Raw genomic sequence first — 22,193 nt, forward strand, 5'->3', positions numbered from 1 at the left:
CCCTCGCTGACAGGGGCATCCTGTTGCAGTGGGAAGGATTCAGGCTGAGACCCAGGGCCATCTTCCGGAGTGCGTCTGGGCCTGGAGACAGGAAATCAGATTTTCCTGGCAGGAACCTTCATGCCCAGGCGGGTATGTGTGCCTCGTGTGTGTTCCTGTGAGCCCAGCAGCGCCTGGAGGCAGGGGCCGGCTTCCCGAGGCCAAGCTGAGATGCACAGGAGGCTGGACAGCAGCTCCTCCGAGGCTGTGGTCAGGACGGTTGGGGCCCAGAGGTGGGCCAGGCCAGGGGCACCGGACTCTGGCCATTGACCATTCTGCCTCAGACCCCCTGGCTCTCCCATCCCACCAGGTCTTATGAGGCCTTGCGGAGAGCCTGGAGTATTTCGTTGGCCATCCTGTTGTCCGGGCCAAGTGTGGGGGAGGGGCTGGCCCTCAGAGGGCAGCTTCCGGACTTGTAGGCCAGGTTGTCTGGCTGACAAGGAAGCATGTGCGCATGGGTGTTCCTGGAATGTGCCTGGGGACGGAGGGGCCTTGCCCCGTGTCTGCACTCCCCAGGTGGAGCAGGACATCCGATCTGCCCCTAGAACTCGGGTCCTGGGCCCTCCCAGCTGATCCCTGGTTCCGTCCCTGTCTGGCCACCCTCTTTCTCCTGCACGGCTCCCTTCTCTTTCCTCTCCAGCTCAGCTTGGCTTCCTTCAATGCTCACGTTTCTTGGGGTTCCTTCCTGCCTTGGGGCTTGCTTCTGGCCTCTGGCCCCGAGCCTGCGGGCTCTTGAAACAAGGCTCGCTCTGAGAAGTTTTGGGGACCCCAGCCCAACCTGGGGAGGGCAGTGAGAATATGCGGAGGGCCACCCTGCCCAAGGCAGAGTGCCCAGGTCCCAGGACATGGTGAGCCACAGCCTGAGAGTCCTGCTAGCCCCAGGACAATCCTGGGGTGACAGACAGGGACTGGAGTGTCACCTAGGAGCCTCGCCCTAGCTCAGCCTCGGACTCGTGCCTTCTGCGGGCTCCTCTCCCTGCTGGGACTCGTGGCTGGGCCCAGCTCCCCTGGAGAGTGTTGTGCCGTACAAGCCCACGGGGCCATACCAGGCAGCAGTGTTTTCGGGTCTCGGCTCTGCCCTCCTCGCTGGTAACCCGGGGACATCTCCTCCCTGAGGCTCTGTCCCCTCATCTGCAGCACCCCATAGGTGAGGGAGGGCGGGAGTAGATGAGACCGTCCTCAGATCCGGGCACGCTGTGAATGACAGTGTGTCGCCTCTGTCCCCGTACAGCCTCTTTCTCTCTTCCTTGCTTGCCTGGTGACCCCAGCCCCTTCCTTCCTGGCCCCTGACCACATGGAGCCCCCGTACATAGGGCGGCACCCTCATCGGCCAGCAGGCCGTCCTCAGGGGGCCCCCACCCCTTCAGGGGAGGGGAGAGGAGGCTGCAGTGTTCCCAGAGTCACCCTCCAGCCGCATTGTCACTTCCTTCCTTTGCTGCCACCAAGTCCCTTTGGGAACTCCAGCAGGCCAGAGGGGCCCTTCTCCCGGGTCAGGGCCCGCCCTTCCCCTGCTGGCTGTGGAGCACTGGGTGCTGAGGGGCCTGTCAGGATGCTGCTGATGAGGGCCAGCTCCACAGAGGCCTGGGTCTGGGAGGACCAGGCCCCCCTGGTGGCAGTGCAGGCCCTCTTGTGGGAGAGATGTGCCCGGTGCCGGGAGCTCCCCCGGGCAAGTGCTGCCAGGGTCTCAGCCTGCCCCCCCCCCCCGCCCCGCCCCAGGCCCTCCTCTGGTGAAATGGTTCGAGGGGACTGAACCCCAGACAAGTCAAGCTCACCCCTGGGTCCACTCCTCTCCTGGGGCCCGTGGGGCCTGGACTGGTCCATTGCAAAGACTTTCCTCCTCTCGAGATTCCCCTACTCTGCACAGTATAGCTCCCCACCTGTTAGTGGCCTTTAACATTTATTTGTGAAATGTTTTCATTTTTAACTCTCATAATATTTTGGATAGTGACACAATCACACAGCTCAGAATTTTTGTTAATGTTTACTTACTGATTTTGAGAGAGAGGGGGAGAGAGAGAACCCCAAGCAGGCTCGGTGCTGTCGGCACAAAGCCTGACGCGGGGCTCGAACTCACAAACTGTGAGATGTGATCTTGATTTCAATCAAGAGTCAGATGCTTAACTGAGTGAGCCACCCAGGCGCCCCCACATAGCTCAGAATTGTAAACGTACAAAAAGGTTATAAGGTGAGATGTCTCCGTATTCCCATCCCCTATATCCTTCCCCGGAAGCAACCAGGGGATCCTCACAGGATACTGGCATTTGTAAAAAGCGATGCTCATCCGAAGAATATATGTCAGGCATCCATGAAGCCCCTTGCTGGAGGCGGTTGGGGACGCGGGCAGTCCTGTAAACAGAGCAAGTGATAAAGAACCTAACACCGTCAGATTGCCAGAATCCTCAAATCATGGAATCTCAGGACGTTGGAAAAGAGGAATGTCATGAAAAGCCCCGCGGTTTCTGGGTCACCCACCGGGTGCCTGCCTGGCTGTGCTCCGCGATTTACGGCTTCCCCCCTTCCTGTGGATTCGGGGCAGCGGTAAGAGTCAGCTTCTGGATTCAGACACCCGGGCTGGGACCCCAGCTCTGCACCTTCTTGGCTGTGTGACATTGAGCAAGTTACTCTCCCTCTCTGGGTTCCATCTCCTGGTGTAAAGTTGGAAGCATTACATGAGAAAACGCAAATATGGTGCCGGATGAGAGCCGGGCTTGTGGCTTGCACTCACCAAGAGGAGCGTTACTGCTCTTTGCACGCACGTCTCTCGTAAGCCTTTCCTGGCAACCTCCTGAGCGTGTGTCCCCTCCACTTCCAGGAGGGAAGACTGAGGCCTGAGGGATGGAGCCACGTGTCTGAAAATACAGATGTGAGTGACGCAGCTCCCCAGGGGCCAGGGGGTCTTCGCCCCCAAGCCCCCATCATCACGCCTTCCTTCTCCAAAATCCAGAAGCTCGCAGCTTCCGGTGCCCTGTCAGATGAGGGGGAGTTCTCAGCACCCAGGCCCTGAGAGGCTGCGGGGAGGCATCCCTCTCGTCCCCGCCTGGCCAGGCCCATGCGGTGCTGGGATTCCCAGAGAGCCCCTGCCATGTGACTTGCCTCTGCCATCGGTGGGGCCTTTGGGGGAGCAAGCCTCCTGGCCGTTTTCCTGGAAATCCTACGGACTCGGAGAAGGGCCCCAGGGCAGCCCCAGGCCAGAAGAGACAGGAGCTGAACTTGACGTGTACTGCCCTGCACTCCTTGGAAGAGTGCTGGGCTTGAGGTGGGCCAGTCTCGTGGCACAGCTGTAGGAGCCATTTCCCCTTGCCTCAGTTTCTCCATCAGGCAGACGCTGAAGGGATTGTGCTGCTGGCTTCCTCTGGGGGAGGGGGGAGGGGAGAGGCTTCATGGGTGATGGGAGGGGCACTATCTATTGGTAAACATTTGGCCTGGTGAGTGGGCGCGAGGGCGGGCATGCCCTGTGAGGGAGGTTCCCGGTCAGCTGTCCTGGCCATCCCGTGGTCCCTGGGGAGGTCAGCAGACTCCAGCTGAGGTCTGGTGCAACTTCAGATACCCTTGAACAAGTGACTTCCCCTTTTGGGAAAGGTCAGTGGCAGCAGGGACCACAGCCTCAAGGCCTCAAACTCTGTGTCCACTTACACTCTGAGACTCAGTTTCCTCATCTGTCAACAGGGGATACAATGGCTCTGCCCAGTGCCGTTGGTGAGTGGGGCGTCCCCAGGATGAGGGAAGGGTCCCAGGTCGGGTGATGGCCTGAGACGGACAAGGAGAAATAGGACTGGAGAGCTGGTTTAGGGCTGTGGTAAATGCATAGTCGTCTCGCAAAAGGAAGTGGCCTGTGCCATGGGGGAAGGGCTCAGTGACATCCTGGAATGCCCTAGACACCCAGTCCTGGGGAGTCCACCACACGGTCAACACTGCCCTTGCGACCAAGGCACTTTGGCCGGTCTTCCCAGTGAAGCCCAGCCCTTCATTCCTGTGCGATCCCCTCCCTGGGCCTTTGCACCTGCTGACCCTTGCTCCAAGCTGCACCCTCCTTCTGCACATGACTGGACCTATCTGGGCCTCTGTTTCCCTCCTCTGTGAAGGAGGGTCTGCTAATGCATGTAAAGCACTTAGAACAGAGCTCGGCACCTGTGGAGGCCAACACACGTCAACTGACCACCCTCAGAATGGAAAGCAGGGTCTCAAACAGGTATTTGCACACCCACGTTCAAAGCAGCGTCACTCACGACGGCCACAGGGTAGCAGCAATCCAAGCGTCCACCGACAGGCCGTGTTGCATAAACAATGAAATACTCAGTTGGAAAAAGGAAGGAGAGTCTGACCCAGCTACAACATGGGTGACCCTTGGGGGCATCGTGCTGAGTGACATAAGCCAGTTACAAAAGGAATAATAATGCTGTTATGATTCCACTTCTATGAGGTGCTTGGAATAGTCCGGTTTACAAAGAGAAAGTGGAACAGTGATTGCCAGGGGCTCGGGGAAGAAGAAATGGGGAGTTAACGTTTAAGAAGTACAGAATTTCATTCTTGCAAGGTGAAAAATGTTCTGGAGAGGGATGGTGGTGAAGTAATAATAATATTGCATAATAACGTACACACCACCGACCTGTATACTTAAGATGGTCACAATGGGAAATTACGTTATGCGTGCTTCATCACAACTTTGAAAACCAACCAGCTGTCATTTCTGAGCAGAGGGAAGGGAGGCCGACTCACTTTGTCCTGGGCTTCTGAGCCCTGGGCTGCCGGTGAGGAGCTGACCGCTACTGCTGGCCGGGAGCTGATACACTTGACTTCCGGGCTGGGCTGGAGGGGTCTGATGCCACTCTGCTCTGCCTGCTGTCCACCCCTCTCTTCCGGGCGGAGCTGGCCTGCTCTCCCCTACCCATCCCTCAGGGAGGTGGCCACTGGGACAGCAGCTGGCAGGAACACCCCCAACCAGCGTCTGATGCTCATTTCCTGCTGAGGGTGGAATCCTTGGCTGGCCTTCTCTGGAAGTGTCTGGCCTCTTGGGGAGGTTTCCTCATCTCTCCAGACGGGATAAAAGCAGCACCTGCCCCACTGGCTGTCGTCCCCTGGCCGTCTATGCAGCCCTGTTTTCAGAGGATTTCCCTTGTGTTGGGGGCTCCGTGTAGGAAGCACTTGACCTCCTATCTCCAATCAGGGAAAGGGGAAGTGAGTGGTACGACCACAAAGGAGAAGGCAACTTTTCCCAACTCTTGGCTGCTGCCCAGGGTGAGGCCATGGAGAGAGCCCAGGCAGCCTGGGCATCCAGGGATGAAGTTGGCTGCCCAGCACCTGCCCTGTGAAGTGTCCATCCTGTCTCTGCTGATCAGGATCTGGGGCTCTGATGGGTGGTGGGGTGTGTGGGCCTGACCACCCCCCTCCCCCGGACACACACCCACAATGACCCAGAAAACTTCAGATTCTCCAGTGATTTCCCAATCTGTTTGGGGAGAGGAGAGGAGGGCTGGCAGGAAAGTGTGGGGATTGCACAATGTGGCCACAGGAGGCAATGAGCCAGGACCCCTTGGCTCCCACCCTCCTGGCCCCTGTCTGGCTGGATGAACTTGGGGGAGTGGCCTTTCATCCCCACAGTCTGTTCACCAGGGAAGAAATGGAATGACCCTCCCAGCCCCGGGGCACTGTGGCTCTGTTGGCTCCTCTGCAATGGTCACCGCCCCCCCCCCCCACCACCAGGGACTTAGGGAAAGAGAGAGCGGAATCCGTCTTACTGCCATTTCCTGAGGTCCCCCCACAAGTGCCCCCCAGGGACAGGATCTGTAGCCAAGCCCAAGCCTGGTACTTGACCACCACTCCCAAGGAGGAAGAGGAAGTTCTTAGTGCAAAGGGCACCCCCAGCTCCCCTCTACCCCACCTACTCCCTGACCTCAGAGATCTTTGCCCAGCTGGTACGGGGAGCAGGAATCCACACATTGGGGGAGAGAGACCAAGGGCAGAGGCAAACAAAAGGTTGGAAGGGGCAGAGGCTCTAGCAAGAAGTAAAAGGGAAGCCGGTGCCCAGCTGGGGAATTCCTCAATGACACCACTCTTTCCAGAAGGCAAGAATTCCTAAAACGAGAAATGGGGAAGGGGGTGAGGCGCTAATGGTTGCTCTTCACCAGCAACGCCCCCCCCCCCCAGCTCCCCCAGACCCAGAGAGAGGGAGAAACTGGGTTTGGATGAGGAAACTGAGGCCCAGAAAGGGGCCTGGACTGCCCAAGGCCAGTAAGGACAAGGCCGCACTGCTTGAGGATCAAGCCTGAGCTGCAGGGGTCTGGGCCTGGTGCCTCGGAAGACGTCCCGGCCCCACCCCAATCCCAGAAAGGGAAAGTGCCCCCGCGGGAGTCCGCAGCACGGTGTGCAACCTCGGGCGACTTGGAGGTCACGTCACCTTTCTGAGCCGTTACCCCCTTTCGAGCCAGGCTTGTGACCGAGCGGATGCCAAGCCCCCAGCACGGTGCGCTGCGTCAGTAGCTGGCCAGCCCTGCGGCCCCCTTCCCCTCCCCGCCTCCTCCAGCCGCGCCGCCCCCCTGCCTCCCGGATACCCGGAGCGGGGACGCTCTACCCAGAGGGGGCAACCCTCGCGCGGCCCAGGGAGTCAGGGTGGGACGGTCCCCGGGACCCCGCGGGGAGAGAGCTCGGGAGCCGGGGCGGGTGCCGGCTCTGTGACGCGGGACAGAGGTCCCGAGCCCCTTCCAGCCGGCCAATCAGAAGCCGTGGTCGGACAATGCCAGCGCCTGGCGGGTCCCCGTCCGCCCAGGGTGCGGTTCCCGCGCCCCCAAGCCGCGGCGACGCCCGGCCAGCCCGGCCACCCCGCTCGGGCTGGTGCCAAGCAGTGCCGCCCCCACTCCCCTCGGCGGGGCGCGCGCGACTCGGGACTCGGGGACACTCGGGCCGGGCCCCCGCCCGCGGGGTTTCCGCGCCTGCCGCGGGCGGGGCAGGAGGGCGGGCGGGGGCGGGGTCTGCGACTATTTCAGGCGGCGCCGGGCTCTGCGGGGACAGCGGCGGCCCGGCCCGGACACAGTAAGTGACCTCCACCCGCGCAGCGTCTGTCCCCCGCCGCTCCGCGCGGCAGCCCGCCCGCCTCCGCCCCGGGTTCCCGGCCGATCCCCCCCCCCCCCGACGGAGCGGCCAGGGCACGTCCGGACCGAGGGGGCAGAAGGCTCCGAGGGCCCCAGGCCTCCGGCGGCCCCACTTCTAGGGAAACTGAGGCCCCTGCGCTGAGCGGCGGCGCGTCAGGGTGCAGGGGGCCCGGATTTGGTGTCCCCAGCCAAGAGCTCCGTCCTGCAAGAGGCAGGGGGGAGGAGTGTGGGGGCAAGGCGCAGGGGTCTCTGATGCTTCTGCAGTAGGGAGGCTGAAGGCGGTGGGGCTGGCTGGCTGGTGTGACCTAGGCCAAGTCACTCTGCCTGCCTGGGTCTGGGTGTCCTCACTCGGGGGGATGGCTGTGTCCTCCGTCTCTGGGCCAGGACAGAGGAGCCAGGGACAGAGGCTGTGAGAAACCGTGGGCCTCAGCCCTGACCCAGAAAGGAGGTAAAGGGGTGTGCGGTGCCTGAGAAGAAGCTGGGAGGCCGGGATGGGGGGGGGGTGCTGCTGGGCCACAGGCTGTGGTCACACGATATGACTGAGCCGGTCCCTTGTGTCAGCGTGCCTAGCCTAGAGCCCAGGCTTGAAGGGACGCCTTTCCTGCCCTCCTCCGCTCTACCCCGATGCTGAGGTTGGCTTCACAGACAAGGGGACACACGACAACCTCCCCTTCCTTACAAAGGCTGGCTGGGGGCCAGCACATGGCGGTGGGGTTTTGCCACTTCCTTCAGCAGCCCTGTGAGGTGGGGGTCGTCATCTTCATTTCACAGATGGGGAAACTGAGGCCAATGAAGGGAGTTATTGCCCACATGCTAGTGAGTGGTGCAGCTGATCCCCTAGCCCGTTAACTTTCCACTGCACCAGCCGCCTCTGAAAATCAAGTCCCGGGACCCAGCCAAGGGGGCTGCTGCAGGACCTCAAGGTGTGAGAAAGATTTTGTGTCATAGAGTCAAGGAGGCAGCGATGTCGTGTGGGAGGTCTGGAGGCCAGAGAGAGCCTAGCATGTGTGGGGACCGAGGAGGTGTGGGACAAGGAAGGGAGGGCAGAAGTGGGGCCTGGCCACTCAGGGTGGTGCCCAGTAGCCCCGGCCTGCTGGCCAGACCAGCTCCTGAGGGTGTACAGCGTGACAACGGGACGGATTGGGAGAGGGCTGGGGCGGTGGGTGGGAAGGGCGGGAGAGCCTGGCGGCCTTGCACCTTGGCTTCAGGGCTCTCCGGAGCACCCCCTGCTTGGTCCTGGAGTGGAAGCCTCAGCCCAAATGGCACAGGGAGACAGCTGAGGTCCAGCGGTGTTGGACTCTGCTGAGGGCACTTGGTGAAGCCACTTGGGAGAAACTCAGGCCATCTGCCCCCCAAGCGGCTCTGGCCAAACTCAGGGGTTTGTGATGAGGCCCTGGAGGGATGTGGGGCGGGGGGTAGTTGGGCTGGTGGGGATACAGCAGGGGCCGTGAAAAGGGTCTGACAGCCCTGATCCATGCCTGCTATGGGCTTGTGGCAAGCATCTCCCACACCCCTCCGCGCCTCAATTTCTCCTGGATGATGGATCATCCTATCTGCCTTGCAGAGTTGCCGCAGAGGTGAATCAAAGTCACCGTGTTCCATGAGTCACAACTTGTTGTGTTTGCTCTTGGGTGGTGGGGCAGGCACCAGGTGGATCACCCCAGTCATCGGGGAGGCCTGATCCTATCTGCTCCCCATTCCCAGCCCTGCCTTGCTCCCCTCTCCTGGGCTCAGCCATGTTCCCCTCCACCGGCCTTGCTCTGATAATGGTTACGGTGCCGGCGGGGGGTGGGGGGGGGTGTGGTGCTGGGCACAAGGGGGTCCTGCCTGTCTGCAGCCTGCGAGGCAGTGGGGGACAGGGAGGCAGGAGGACGCAGCACCAGGTGATCTGAGTTCCAGGCCCAGGCTGTTGACCGCAGGCACATTTCGCGGAGTCAGTTCTGTGTGATGACAATAAATCCCCTCCTTGAAGGGAATGAGGAAGAGGCGTGATGGGCACCTGGGGAGGGCGTGGGAAGTGGAGGCTTTTGTGGTGACAATGTCACCAAATTTGGGACCCGTGGGGTAAAGCAAGAGCCAGGAAGCCTGGCTTCTGGTCTGAGTTGCTGGGTGACCTCAGATAGCTCGGTGCCTCATCAGGCCCCTGGCCTCTGCTGGCGTGTGAAAACCTCTCTGAGGTCCCTTCCCACCCCTGGAAGTTCGAGGGGCACCACGCTTTCCAGACCTGAGCCCCAAAGCCAGGATGGCAGGTGGGGCTCTGCTCCCCTCATGGTCCCAGCAGGAGCGGCAGCCATGTTTCTGCTCAGAGCATCCCTCTGGGACTCCACACGGACAAGAAGAACCAGGCAAGATGGAGCGGCCGCTGGTGCCGTGACCCTTGTGGACCTCAGCTCTTGCTCTGTGCAGAGGCACAGCAGCCCGGGCTCTGCCTCCTCTCCCAGGGTCTCACGGGAGCACCCTCCGGTCCTTTCTCCTGGCCCGGGAGGATTTGCCGAAATGAAGTGAAGGCCCCCTCTGCCTGGGACACCTGACATGCCCAGATTCCTCCCTGCCTCTGGTGATCTCGGGAGGGACTGGGCAGTACTGGAAGAGAAACCATAGGTGCTGAGGAACTGGTGTCCGGGGAGGGAGCTGAATTGTTCGTGCCGCTCTGGGCCGGGATCACCAGACCCGGAAGGTCACGCGGTGAAAACAGGCCAAGCAGGCTCATGGCTGCCCCTGCGGATGTGTGCTGGGGCCTGTCTGCTGCAGCCGCTCTTACCTTCCCTCTCCCCTTGGCTGTTGCCCGTCTGCAGGCCCGAGTCGGGGTGATGCTGAAGATGATGACCTTCTTCCAAGGCCTACCCGGCCAGCAGACTGTCCCAGGGGTTCCCGACCTCCCCAGAAGCTCCCAGAAGTTGCCCCCCACCTCAGAGGTGGAATCAGAGGCCTCCATGTCAGAGGCCTCTTCTGAGGACCTGGTGCCACCCCAGGAGGCCAAGGGAGCCCCGGACAGGGATGAGGAAGAGGCTACCAAGAAGAAGAAGAAGAAGAGGCCAAAAGGACTGGCCAACGTGTTCAGCGTCTTCACCAAAGGAAGGAAGAAGAAGGGTCAGCCCAGCTCAGCAGAGCCAGAGGGCCAGCCCGAGTCCCAGCCTGAGCTGAGTGGCCCGCTGCCCACAGGTAGGCCAGGGCCCCGGGCGGCGTGGGTACCCGGGATCGGAGCCGGCGGGGGCGCCCCGGGCAGGGCTGGGGCGCATCCCGGCGAGCGGGGCGCGAGCGCGGGAGAGACGGGCTGGGCCCCGCCGCGCCGGGAGGCGGCCGACCCGCTTCCGCCCGGGCCCCGGGGCGCGCGACGCCCCCTCCCGGGCGCCCGCTGACGGCGTGTCCCCGGCCCCGCAGCGGAGGAGCTCAAGGCGGACCTGGAGCGCGGGCGGCTGGAGGCGGCGCGGCCGCTGCTGGTGCTGGAGCGCGAGCTGCAGGCGGCGGCGGCGGCGGCGGGCGGCGAGAGCGCGGAGGAGCTGGTGCGGCGCCAGAGCAAGGTGGAGGCGCTGTACGCGCTGCTGCGCCATCAGGTGCTCGGCCTGCTGCTGCGGCCGCTGGACGTGGCGCCCGAGCGGCTGCGCCAGGCGCTGGCGGTGCTGACGGAGCAGGAGCGCGAGGACCGCCGGGCGGCGACGGCGGCGGCGGCGGCGGCGGCGGCCGGGGGCTCCGGGGCGCTGGTGGCCGCGCGGCCCCGGCGCTGGCTGCAGCTGTGGCGGCGCGGCGTGGAGGAGGCGGCCGAGGAGCGCCTGGGCCGCCGGCCCGCCGCGGGCGCCGAGGGCCTCTCGGAGGCCGAGCGCACCTTTCTGCACATGGGCCGCACCATGAAGGAGGACCTGGAGGCCGTGGTGGAGCGACTGAAGCCGCTGTTCCCCGCCGAGCTGGACGTGGTGGCCGCCTACGCCGAGAGCTACCACCGGCACTTCGCGGCCCAGCTGGCGGCCATGGCGCAGTTCGAGCTGTGCGAGCGCGACACCTACATGCTGCTGGTCTGGGTGCAGAACCTCTACCCCAAGTGAGTGAGGAGGCCGCGCTGGGAGCGGTGCTCGGCGAGTCTCTGCCGTCTGGCTGGCCCCAGAGCCTCAAAGGAGCAGGGCCCGCGCTGCTTGGCTCTCGGAACCCTTCGTTTCCTGGCTTCGGCCACCTTCCACAGCTGGGGAAACTGAGCCGCCGAGAACGGCAGGAACTTCGTCATTCGTTCCTGAGCTCCCATCCCGAGGAGGGGGCCAGGTGGTGACCATCCAGGGCAAGGAGGGCGGTGGCAGAGGAGACCAGGGACCGTGGGAACCAGGAGCAGGGGCCCTGACCAGCCTGAGTCACTTGAGGAAGCCGTCCAGGAGGTGGTGGAGGAGGAGGAAGAGGAGGGAAGGGAGGGGGAAGCAAATTCTGCGCGTGGCCGGAAGTAAGAGAGGCAGGCAGGGGAGGGGACACGGCAGGCCTGGAAGAAACTGGAGAATGATGTCCCCGCAAAAGGAGTCATCTTCCACCGCCCAGAGGCTGAGCCCTGACACGTTCTGGCAGCTGTGCAGAGCTTGCCAGTGTTTGGATTTACCCGGCAGGCTATGGGGCACTCCCAGGGGTGCAGCAGGGCCGTGTGGCCATCGAGCCGGGTCACCCCGTGAGCCCACTGCAGAGCTGGGTTCTGGCCGCTGAGGCCCAGGGCTCCCTGGGTGGGAGGCTGGCTCTGCTAACAGAGTGCCTCAGGGTGTCTTGGGTCTCCTCTGATTGACCCGGACTCCGCGGGGCCCTGAGCGCGTCTGCCATTTGTACAAGCAGGGCGAGGAAAGACTGGCAGCACCGTGTGGAAAGGTCCAGGGCACGGAATGCCGGGGGCTCCTATGGGGGCTGACCCTGGTCCCCAGTGTGAAGCCTGCAGGAAGCCTGGAGGTGTAGACAGCGTGAGCAGTGTCTGAGGGTCTCGGAGATAAATCTGGGTGGCCAGGGGTCTCAGCTGGTGCTCGTGGGTCGGCCTCCAGCGGGGGGCGAGAGGAAGGGCCCTGCGGGGGCAGTGGGCGAGGCAGCAGGGTGCAGGGAGATTGGCATAGGGCAGGAGCTGTGGGAGAGACAGGCCGGTCGTGAGCCAGTTTCTTCTCGCTTATCCTAACTCACCAGGAAACGCTGGGCACTTGCACCTCAGCCTTCCTGTCCCAGTGACCTCGGGGCTTTTGGCCTGGGGCCCACTGGGGTCAGCGCAGCAGGAGAGTGAGGCCAGCCGAGTGGAGCCGTGGGGAGAGGGAGTCTCAGGAGGTGCCGTCGGGGCCTTTGTGGCCAGAGTGGCCAGAATGGCCAGAATGCAGGGAGCAGAGGGACGCAGCCACATCCAGACCGGGGAGAGGGGCAAGTGTCCAGGCGGATAAAGGCCTCTGAGGAAGTGCCAGGGCTGGGCAGTCCCTGGGGACCCGGGGTCCCACACAGGCGCCACAGAATGAGTGGAGTAGCTGGGGTGGGGCAGCCCTTCCGGCCGAGACTGACCCACCCTCCGGGGGCAGCAGGGCCAACCTGGGGGTGGTGGAATAGGGCTGGCAGGATGCCTGAGGCCAGCAGTGAGGGGATGAGGTCGGGGCGAGGCCGAGAGCGAGTGGCTTGTCTCACAGCTGCCACCAAGGGAGCCGGGTTTTATCTGTATGAGACGGAGGCCTTGTGGCAGGGAGGAGGCCGAAGTTGGGTTCGAGAGGCAGTTCCGCCCGCCGGCTGGAGGAGGGATTGCTGGGGACGAGGATGGGAGCCAGGAGGCTGGAGAGGAGGCCTCTGCCATGACCCGGGGGAGAGCTGGTAGAGGCCGGGCATCAGGCGGGCTTCTGACCTGAGCCAAACTGGGCAGACAGAGACGGAGAAGCAGGGATGGGGGAGGGCGATCGAGTTCTGGGCCCGCCAGGGACTGAGGCCGCGAAGGCGGGCTCTCGCTCGGGCGAGGCGCCGAGGGGCTGCAGGCTTCCTCATGCTAGCCCCCCTTTGCCTGCAGTGACATCATCAACAGTCCGAAGCTGGCCGGGGAGCTGCAGAGACTCAACCTTGGGAGCCTGCTGCCCCCCAGGCAGATCCGGCTGCTGGAGGCCACGTTCCTGTCCAATGAGATGGTGAGTCCAGCGCCAGGGCGGGGGCGGCGGGGGGGGGGGGGGGGGGGGGGGGGCGGGCAGGAAGGAAGCTAGCGGAGGCTCGGAGACAGGACGCAGGCAAGGAGCTTGACAGGGACTCTTCCACGTGGGCAGGGTGACGGGCTCCGTGCTACCCTAACCTGCCTCTCCTCCCCGCAGACCAGTGTGAAGGAGTTGATGGCCCGTGCCCTGGAGCTAGAGTGTCAGCGCTGGGCCCGGGATGTGGCTCCCCAGAGGCTGGACAGCCACTGCCACAGCGAGCTGGCCATTGACATCATCCAGGTAGCACAGCCGGCCCCTCGTGCTCTCGTACAGGCTGCGTGCGAGAAGCCGTGCACCGTGCGGGGCCCACACCCATGGGATCCCCGCGTGTGTGCACGCACGTGCCCACTCCGAGCACCATCCGCCCCTTGTTCCCGCGTGTTCCCCGGTCCTGGTCCAGGTGGGCTCTTGCTCAGCTCTCCCCTCACCCCTGCAGATCGTCTCCCAGGGCCAGGCCAAGGCCGAGAGCATCACCCTTGACCTGGGCACGCAGATAAAGCAGATGCTGCTCCTGGAGCTGGCCACATTCCTGAGGAGGTGGGTGTGTGTGTGTGGGGGGGGGGGGTCTGCGTAGCCACTCCTCTCAGAGCCGTCTCTCCTCCCTTGTGGCCCAGGTGGGTATCCCTTTCCTGCCTCTGGGGTGTCTGTCGCTATAAGCAGGAGTCCTTTCTGCCCCCACACCTCTCCTGGGACCCCTGAGTGCCTCGGGTGATCTGACCACCCACCCCCTCCCACTCAGCAAGAAGCTCTCAGCACTGCAGCCTCCAGCTGCAAAGAGGACCCCCCCCCCCCCCATGAGGCTGCTGGCTTCCCTTCTGGTGGCGCACCAGGTCTCCAGCCCTGCATTTCTCTTGGCTGCTCCCTCCCCACCCCTCACCCCCTCTCCAGTCCTCCAGCTATAGAGGGATCTGGAGGGAGGAGTGGGGGCAGTGGGAGCCTTGACCCCACTGGCTTTAGCGTGGGAAGCCCGTTCCGTGATGCTCCGGGGCCGGCAGCCCCTCCCTGGACTGCAGGGAGCCTGTCAGCCGGAAATGCACTCTGTAGGCCCAGGGAGGCTGCTGGGCTGGCCGGAGGCTGCTATTGTCCGGGTGTTTGTGCGGGTCTGGCATGTGCCCCTTCCGGTTTCAACAGCTACCAGCGAGCCTTTGATGAATTTCTGGAGAGAGGCAAGCAGCTGAGAAATTACAGGGCCAATGTCATTGCCAATATCAACAACTGCCTGTCCTTCCGGTAAGGGCGCTAGGAGGGGTTTGTGGGAGCGGGAATCACTGGGCCTGCCAGCCTATTGGAGGGAAGGGCAGCTGGAAGGGGGAGAGGAGGAGGTGCGGGGTTCGGGAGGGGGTGGGGGGTGCAGCATAAGCGAAGATGTGGAATTCAAACGAGCATGGCCTGTGAGTTGATCGGGGTCTGTAGGGGCAGCGGCAGCAACGTTTATCAAGTGCTGGTGGGCCAGCACTCCTGCAGAGGGTTTATTTCTTATTTTATTCTCATGACACCCTTGTGAGGTAGGCTCAGTGGTTACATCTGTGAAGCAGATGTGGGTTAAGAGCATGTGGTGCCGGTGTTTCCAGGGGCTGAGAAGGGCTGGGTGCTGCCTGGGGCGCAGAGATGGGTTGACTTGGACTTGCTTCCACAGGGAATGGGGTGTCACGGAAGGTTCTAAAGTGAAAAGGTGGTTTAGGAAGATTTGCCGAGGGCATTGGGCTCTCTGGGTATGGGGCTGTAGGTTGACCTCCCTGCCTCCATCCATGTCCTTCCAGGACAGCCATGCAGCAGAAATGGCAGACACAAGACCTCCCCGGCCACCTGCTGGGCCCCCTGAATGAGCTCAAGAGTCACGGCTTTGACACCCTGCTCCAGAGCCTGTTCGGGGACCTGAAGGTAGAGGGAGCCCCCCGCCCTGGGAGGCACGCTGAGCTTACTTAGCATTGGAGGGGGACACGGAGGGGGCCCGGGAGGGGAGGAAGGGCAGAAGCCAGTGCCTGGCACTTGTGCGGCCAGCTGTTGAGGCCCGTGCTGCCCAGGCGCTGGGGGCCATGGAGGGCTTTGACCTCGTCCCCACCACTTCAGCCCGGGCTTGGCCTCAGAGGGGTTGCCCAGGGCTGGGAGCACGCAGAAAAGCTTTCGTGCCCCTCCCCACATCAAGACCCCGTCCTGAGCCTGCACGCTTTTTCTCCAGCTCCCCCAGACCCACCCGCCCATGCCGTGTCCCCATGCCCGACTCCCAGCTGTGATGCCCAGAGCCTTTGATGGCCACTGCCTCATCTGTTCTGGGCCAAAAAATACGCAGAAAGCCCTTGGCTCCCGTAGCAGAGGGCGAGGCAGGGGTCCCTGGAAATGAAGAGGAGGGTTCCCTGCCTGCTTTCTGTGGGAGCCCGCCTCGTCCCTGCTGCTCAGGACAGGCGGCCGTGAGTGGCCAGCCAGTGGTGAAGGCCGGGCAGTGACCCTGGGTGACTTGGCACAGGTCTTTAGAGGCTCAGCCAAGCACAAACCCTTGTTTATGCAGGAATTTATTTATTTCAGAGGGGGCGGTGGAAAAGGCCCCAAGGCAGACAGATGGTTGTCCTGGCTCCAGACATGCAGCTGGTTGACCTTGGAGAAGGGTACACGGACCCTGTCTCCACTTCCCGTCTGTGAACGGGGACTTGAGTTCCCTGGGGGGTCCTCGAGACCCCCTCGCCCTGCACGGGGCCCTGTGTGTCCGCGTGCGTGTGTCTGCGGCTGGTGGCCCTTCCTCTGTAGGGCGTGACCAGACATCCTGCCTCTCTCCTGTCACAGCCGCTGTTTAAGAGGTTTACACAGACCCGCTGGGCCGCCCCCGCGCAGACCCTGGAGGAAATCATCTCCACCGTGGGCGAGAGGCTGCCTGAGTTTTCGGAACTGCATGACTGTTTCCGGGAGGTGAGGAGGTGCCGGGCTGATGGCTGGGCCCGGCGGGGAGGGGCGGGAGGGACAGTCTGGACACATGCCATCGTGCACATACATACTCAGAAAACACATGCACACACACACATGCACACGTACCCCTCTTTTGCTTGGCCTCTGCCCCTCCCCGGACTCCCGGCTTCAAGGCTTCGAGGGAAGGTGGTGAGCTCCCCAGCGGTGATGGCTCACGCGTCCCCGCCCGCTCGCCTCCCAGGAGCTCATGGAGGTTGTACACCTGCACCTGGTGAAGGAGTACATCGTCCGCCTCAGCAAGCGGAGCCTGGTCCTCAAGTCCGCGGAGCAGCAGCAGCAGCTGGCGGGTCACATCCTGGCCAATGCCGAGCTCATCCAACGTTTCTGCACTCAGAACGTAAGCTCCTGTCTACCCTTCCCAAGCGCCACTGGGATGGGCGGCCCCTCCCCCCAAGTCCCTTCAGGGCCAGGCACGACCCCAGGCCACTCCAAACCCGATCGGATCTGACCTGAACTTCTCTGAGCCCTTGGGTGCCTTTTGGGGAAGGGGCAGCCTGCCTCCAACCACACCTGTGCCTGCAGGGCTCCCCAGCGACCTGGCTGCATCATGCCCTCCCCAAGCTTGCCGAGATCATCCGCCTGCAAGACCCCAGTGCCATCAAGATTGAGGTGGCCACTTATGCGACCTGGTACCCTGACTTCAGGTGAGAAACAAGGGCGCCACGGGACCTGGGCAGTCAGCATGGCCCTGCTGGACCCGGTCGGAGCCTGGTAGGGCCGGAGTCGGTCCCTGCAGGGCTGGTAGAGCTCAGATACTGGCCTTAAGGATGCAGTCCCAGCAGTTAGCCTGTGCTGAGGGCTGACTGTGTGCCCGACGCCGCCAGGACCTTTACAGCAGCTCATGCGTCTGAAGCTCACGGACCACCTTATGATGCTGGTGAGGTCTGAGCTTAAGGAACTTGTCTAAGGTGACACAGCTGGTCAGTGGTAAAGCCAAGATGGCAAAGCCAGGTAGTCTGGCTCCACAGTCCATGGTTCTAGCCTAATACGATACTGCCCTCAGAGGGGAAACAGACCAGAGAGACTAGGGACCTGCTAGAGGTCATGGCAAGTCAGGAGTGAAGCTGGGGTCCACCACTGAGGACATCCTAGGGATCCTCAGAGTGGAGGTGCAGCCCCCGCTGCCTGAAGGTCTGGTGAACTAGGGCAGTTTTTTCTCTAGGGTGAGTCCTCTGACATGACAGGGAAAGTGCACAGTCTTGAGTTGGAGCGCTTAGCCTAGTCCAGCCTAGTCTAGTCTCTGGCTGATCCACTCCATCCATCCACCTACCTGTCTACTTATCTATACACTCACCCATCCATCCATCCATCCATCCATCCATTCATTCACTCATCAACCCATCCACCCATCCATCCATCCAGTCAGCCAACCAATCAATTATCCATCCATCCATCCATCCATCCATCCATCCATCCAAACACCCATCTACATGTCTACTCATTTACCCATCTGTGTAGCTATCCAGCCATCTGCTCATCCACCCTTCTACCTATCTCCAACTGTCTAACCTTCCACCTACTCATTCATCCATCCATCCATTTAGCTACCTATTCATCTACCCGTCTACGTCTACCCATGCATCCATTCGTCCCATCCATCTATCCCCTTACCTACCTATCCATCCACTCATCCACTTACCCATCCATCCACCCACCCATACAAACATCAATATACTCATCTACCCATCCATCGAGGTATCCATCCATTTGATCACTCACCTGTCTACCTATCCAACAATCCATCTACCTCCCCACCCACTCATTCATCCATTTATCCATTCACCTACCTAGCCATCCGTCCGTCTACTCATCCATCCATTCACTGATCTGCCTATCCATCCATTTATCCGTCTACCCATCCGTCTACTCACCAACCCACTTACCCATCCCCTCATCCATTCATCCCCTCATCCATCTACCCACCTGTCCCCCATCCATCCATCTATCCATCTACCCACCCACCCACATGTCCATCCATCTACCCATCCATCCTCCCTGTCTCCCTCCATCTACCCATTATTGAGTGGTCTCCTGCTTAGTGCCAAACTCTGTTCTAGGTATATGCGTTACTTCTGTAATGAAGTAGAAGACAGAACAGTCTCAGTCCTCCCTCGTGTAGGTTGCAGCGTGATGAGAGTTAGTCATAATGAAGTGGTCAGGCACAGAAATAAACTTATGAGCTGTAAGGATTGTTTAAGCAAGGTTGTGAATGACAGGAGGTGCTGACTTTAGAGATGGGAAATCTTGGGGGAGGTGACATTGTAGCTGAGACCCGAAGAGTAAGAAGGAGCCGCTCACCTCCAGAGTGTGGGGAAGAATATTTCAGGAGGAACAGCCAGTGCAGAGGTCTGAGGTGGGCAGGATTTCGGTGCACTCCAGGGAAGGACAGGTGTCCAGGGTTGCTGGAGTACAGCGGGCAAAGGATCGAGTGAGTTCCCCTCACGGGCAGGGGCTTGGCTGCGGGGCCCTGTGGCTTGGGCCAGGTGTCTGGGGAGCTGGAAAGAGGGGTGAGCAGGGGTGTTGGTGACTAGACTGGACTGACAGGATGCTTTCCTTGCCAGCAAAGGCCACTTGAGTGCCATCTTGGCCATCAAGGGAAACCTATCGAGCAGTGAGGTCAAGAGCATCCGAAGCATCCTGGACGTCAGCACGGGGACACATGAGCCCTTCAAGTCCCTATTTTCGCTTATAAAAGTTGGTTAGCTTTTCCTGCCACCTGACCTGCTTGTGAGCACACGGTGAGCATCGGGCACCACCCCCCTTGGTGGGCAGCCACCCACTTGGGGGCTGTTCAGACCAGCCCCCGCTTCTTGGCTCCTCGACAGGCTTCCGGCCCACTGCTGCTGCTTCTGCCCAGCCTTGGCTAAGGCACAAACCCCTGGGCAGCTAGAATTGGATAGGTCCCGATTGGTTTACCGGTCCAGCTCGGGGCGGGACACCCAGTGTGGGGAGCTGCATGGAGCTGGGCTCAGCACGTCTATGGCCTCGAAGGCCGAATTGGAAAGGCAAGGAGGCAAAAATGAACTCTTATCTGGGGCCTCGGCCTCCTGGGTCCTCCATGCACTGACAGGGGTGCCTCCATGGGTCCTCCTGGAAGTCAGCCTGAGGTCTGGACAGGGCAAGCCTGACCTCTGACCCCTTGGCCTCTGTATCAGTGTCCCTGTTGCTGCTGGAACACATTTCCACAAACGTGGCAGTTTCAGTTGGAATTTATCCTTTGGTTCCGGAGGTTAGAAGTCTGACATAGGTCTCGTGGGCTACAACCAAGATCCCAGCAGGGCGGGCTCCTTCTGGAGGCTCTGGAGGGGATTTCGTTGCTTTTCCCAGTTTTTAGAGGCTGCCTGAATATCGTGGCCTGTGGCTGCCTTCCATCTTGAAAGCCATCAGTGGCCAGCCACACCTTTTTCACATCACAGACCTCAGACCTTCTCTCCTGCCTCCGCTCCCGTCTTCCAGCTTTAAGGACCCTTTTGATTACCTTTGGCCCACCTAGATAATCTGGGATCATCCCCATTTTAAGGTTAGCTGATTAGCAGCCATAATTCCTTAATTATGTCAGGTCCCTTGGCCGTGGACCCTGACATAATCACAGCTCCAGGAGTCAGGACGTGGGCATCTCTGGGGTGGGGGGGCACTATTTTGCCCACTGCAGCCTTCATGCATCCCTGCCCTGTAGGGCACCTTATCCTACCCCTCTGTCACCCCACCCCCGGCCTCTGCCCACCCACCAGGCCCTCCAGTTCAGACAGTGCAGTTCAGACTTAGGCACGCCTCAGCCGCGTGCCTCTGACAGTACTGAGCTGGGGTTTGTCCCCTCTTTCCAGGTACTGTGGCCAGGAGCTGGCCTGTGTAAATGGTGCACAAAGGCCTTTGTACATTTGTAGGAGTTAGTGTGTGTTAATAATGTCATTAAAATTATTTTTGATAGTACTGCTTTTGTATGTAATGTACTCAGGACATGGTCCGGATTTTTATAGCTTAATATAAAAAACTGATTTCAGACGTGGCTTGGAGTGATTTATTTGGGGAGCAGGAATGGGGGGCAGCAGTGGCTTTCTTAGCCTCCGGGGGCCTGGGAAAAGCCCGTCTCCCAGGCTCTGGGTCAGACCCCCAATGTCTCCGATCCTACAGCGCCCCTCCCCCTTCTCACCCATAAGCATGAGCTTTGGAAGGGTCTGCCTGTGGGGCATGACCAGTCACTTCACTCTCTCGTGCCTCAGTTTCCTTACCTGTAAATAGAGGACCATAAGCCAGTTTGGCCTCCCCACTGTCCTTCTGAGGATGCAGGGGTAGGCAGTGGACCCCAGACAGTCATGTCAGCGCCCCCCCCCCCGTAGGCCCCTGTGGGGACTCACCCTTATATTTCTGGAACCGATCTCACAAAGCTGCAGCTGTGATCAGGGGAGCCCCACGATCTACCTTCAGAAATGGCCCCAGCTCACCTGGACACCAGTTCACCTGGCCCAGGATTTGGGGAGGGGCAGAGTCCCTGGGACCAGGGTCCCCTCCATTCCACATAGCTGAGGGAGGGTCCCCAAGGGAGCCACGTGTGGAGTCTGGGGCTCCTTGGGTGAATTCCAGAGGAGGGGAGAGGGGCCTGTGGAGGTGGGGATGGGATGGGATGGAGCCAGCCTCTCAGTGGGGAGCAAGGAGGGAGGGGGACAGTGGCCCCTGGACATCCTACTCCCCAGAGCTGGGGCCGCAGGTCCACCCCACGCAGATCGAGGGTGGGTTGGAACCTCGCTGCTCCCACAGAGCACGGGGTGGGAGGGGCAAGGGGTCCTGGGACCAGCGCGCCTGCCCCCCACTGGATGGGCCCTGCGGGGAGCTATGGCACCGGCACCCGGGACAAGCTGGAAACTTCAAATCCCTTGGGCCAGGCCGACCTGATGGACCCAAAAGCCCACCCTGGCTGCGGCTGGGATGGGTGGGGGTCCTCAACACGGAGCTCCCCTCCCGCCCCAATGCACACCTGCGCCCCCGCCTCCAGGAAGCAGAACTCCAGGAGGAATGAGGAAGAAGAGGCACAAGGGGTGGGGAAGGGACCGAGTCGCTGGCCCTGGCTACCACCAAGGGTTCCACTTCAGGAACTTCCCCGTTCTGCAGGAAAATCCCCTTAAGGGAAGAATTTGACCCTAGTGGTGGAGTGAGTCACCAGGCTCAGGGCACAGAGGGGCGGCCTGGACAGGGGGCCTTCTGTGGCCACCTGCTCTCAGTTGTACATGGATATGGGGCCCCGTGTGAATGGGGAGTGAGGGGCACAGCATTGATGGGGCCCTCCACCCCTCCCCCATCCCTGCTGGGGGCGGGGCAGCGGGGAGAGCTGGCCAAGGCCGCCCAGAAGGGCTGACATTCCCTGAAGCCCACAAGAAACACAGAGCCAGTAAATAAACAATTCAGGTCCAAGTGCAGTGGGGTGATGGGTGGGAGTGACTCAGTAGAGATTAAAGCGGGCAGGGGGGAGTGCTCACGCAGGAGGCGATACTTGGTTTGGGACCCCAAACTTGGCAAGGCCACTTACACAGTCCTCGACAGAGCAGTGCAGGGGAGGGGAGCCGCCCGGCAAAGGACGTGGGGTGGGGGTGGGAGCGGGGTGCTGGCAGGGTTCCAGTTCTAGGAGGAGCTCCAGGGTTGGGTGGTGAAGGTAGGAGGTGGAGCGGATCCCCCCGGAGAGGCAGGCGAGGGTCCGAGAACCTTAGCTGGGCCTGGGAGTTGGGGTTCACTCCAGCTGTACGAGGAAAGCACTGAGGGTTTTGAAGAGGCAGTTGGGGCTGATGTGATGTAGGCCTTGGAAAGACCTCTCTGGCTGCTGCAGGGACACTGGAGGGCCGACGGGAGGCCAGGAGACCCCTGAAGGGGTGTGGGGTTGCCTGGGGGAGAGATGATGTTGTCAGTGAGGGCTGCAGTGTGAAGGGAGATGGGGCTGGCTCTGGGGTGGCGTGTGAGACGAGCA

General features: G+C 61.5%; 1 protein-coding gene and 2 long non-coding RNA genes across 4 annotated transcripts; 1 reads left to right on the top strand and 2 right to left on the bottom strand.

The window, feature by feature from the left end:
- Positions 1-2,220: 2,220 nt before the first annotated feature.
- LOC123582106 lies at positions 2,221-4,473 on the bottom strand. Its single transcript, XR_006704203.1, has 2 exons — positions 4,196-4,473; positions 2,221-2,888 (listed from the first exon to the last, which is right to left on the bottom strand). It is a non-coding gene; the product is annotated as an uncharacterized LOC123582106 (long non-coding RNA).
- Positions 4,474-4,520: 47 nt separating this feature from the next.
- On the bottom strand, positions 4,521-6,679 carry LOC123582105. The gene is made up of 3 exons (XR_006704202.1): positions 6,434-6,679; positions 5,930-6,111; positions 4,521-5,132 (listed from the first exon to the last, which is right to left on the bottom strand). It is a non-coding gene; the product is annotated as an uncharacterized LOC123582105 (long non-coding RNA).
- A 286-nt stretch (positions 6,680-6,965) lies between these two features.
- Positions 6,966-20,240, top strand: TNFAIP2 (TNF alpha induced protein 2). 2 transcript variants are annotated; one of them, XM_045448335.1, is made up of 12 exons: positions 6,966-7,065; positions 9,920-10,286; positions 10,506-11,160; positions 13,108-13,222; positions 13,400-13,522; positions 13,719-13,819; positions 14,414-14,512; positions 15,043-15,163; positions 16,061-16,183; positions 16,422-16,577; positions 16,763-16,884; positions 18,802-20,240. In XM_045448335.1, the coding sequence occupies exons 2-12, from the start codon at positions 9,935-9,937 to the stop codon at positions 18,941-18,943; spliced, it is 2,109 nt and encodes a 702-aa protein (XP_045304291.1). In that variant the 5' UTR covers positions 6,966-7,065; positions 9,920-9,934; the 3' UTR covers positions 18,944-20,240. The 2 variants fall into 2 exon arrangements, with proteins under 2 accessions (XP_045304291.1, XP_045304292.1); XM_045448336.1 differs by lacking the exon at positions 6,966-7,065 and adding an exon at positions 7,124-7,572.
- Positions 20,241-22,193: the final 1,953 nt, after the last annotated feature.

The sequence above is a fragment of the Leopardus geoffroyi genome, chromosome B3 (assembly GCF_018350155.1).
Source record: "Leopardus geoffroyi isolate Oge1 chromosome B3, O.geoffroyi_Oge1_pat1.0, whole genome shotgun sequence".
Lineage (NCBI taxonomy): Eukaryota > Metazoa > Chordata > Mammalia > Carnivora > Felidae > Leopardus > Leopardus geoffroyi.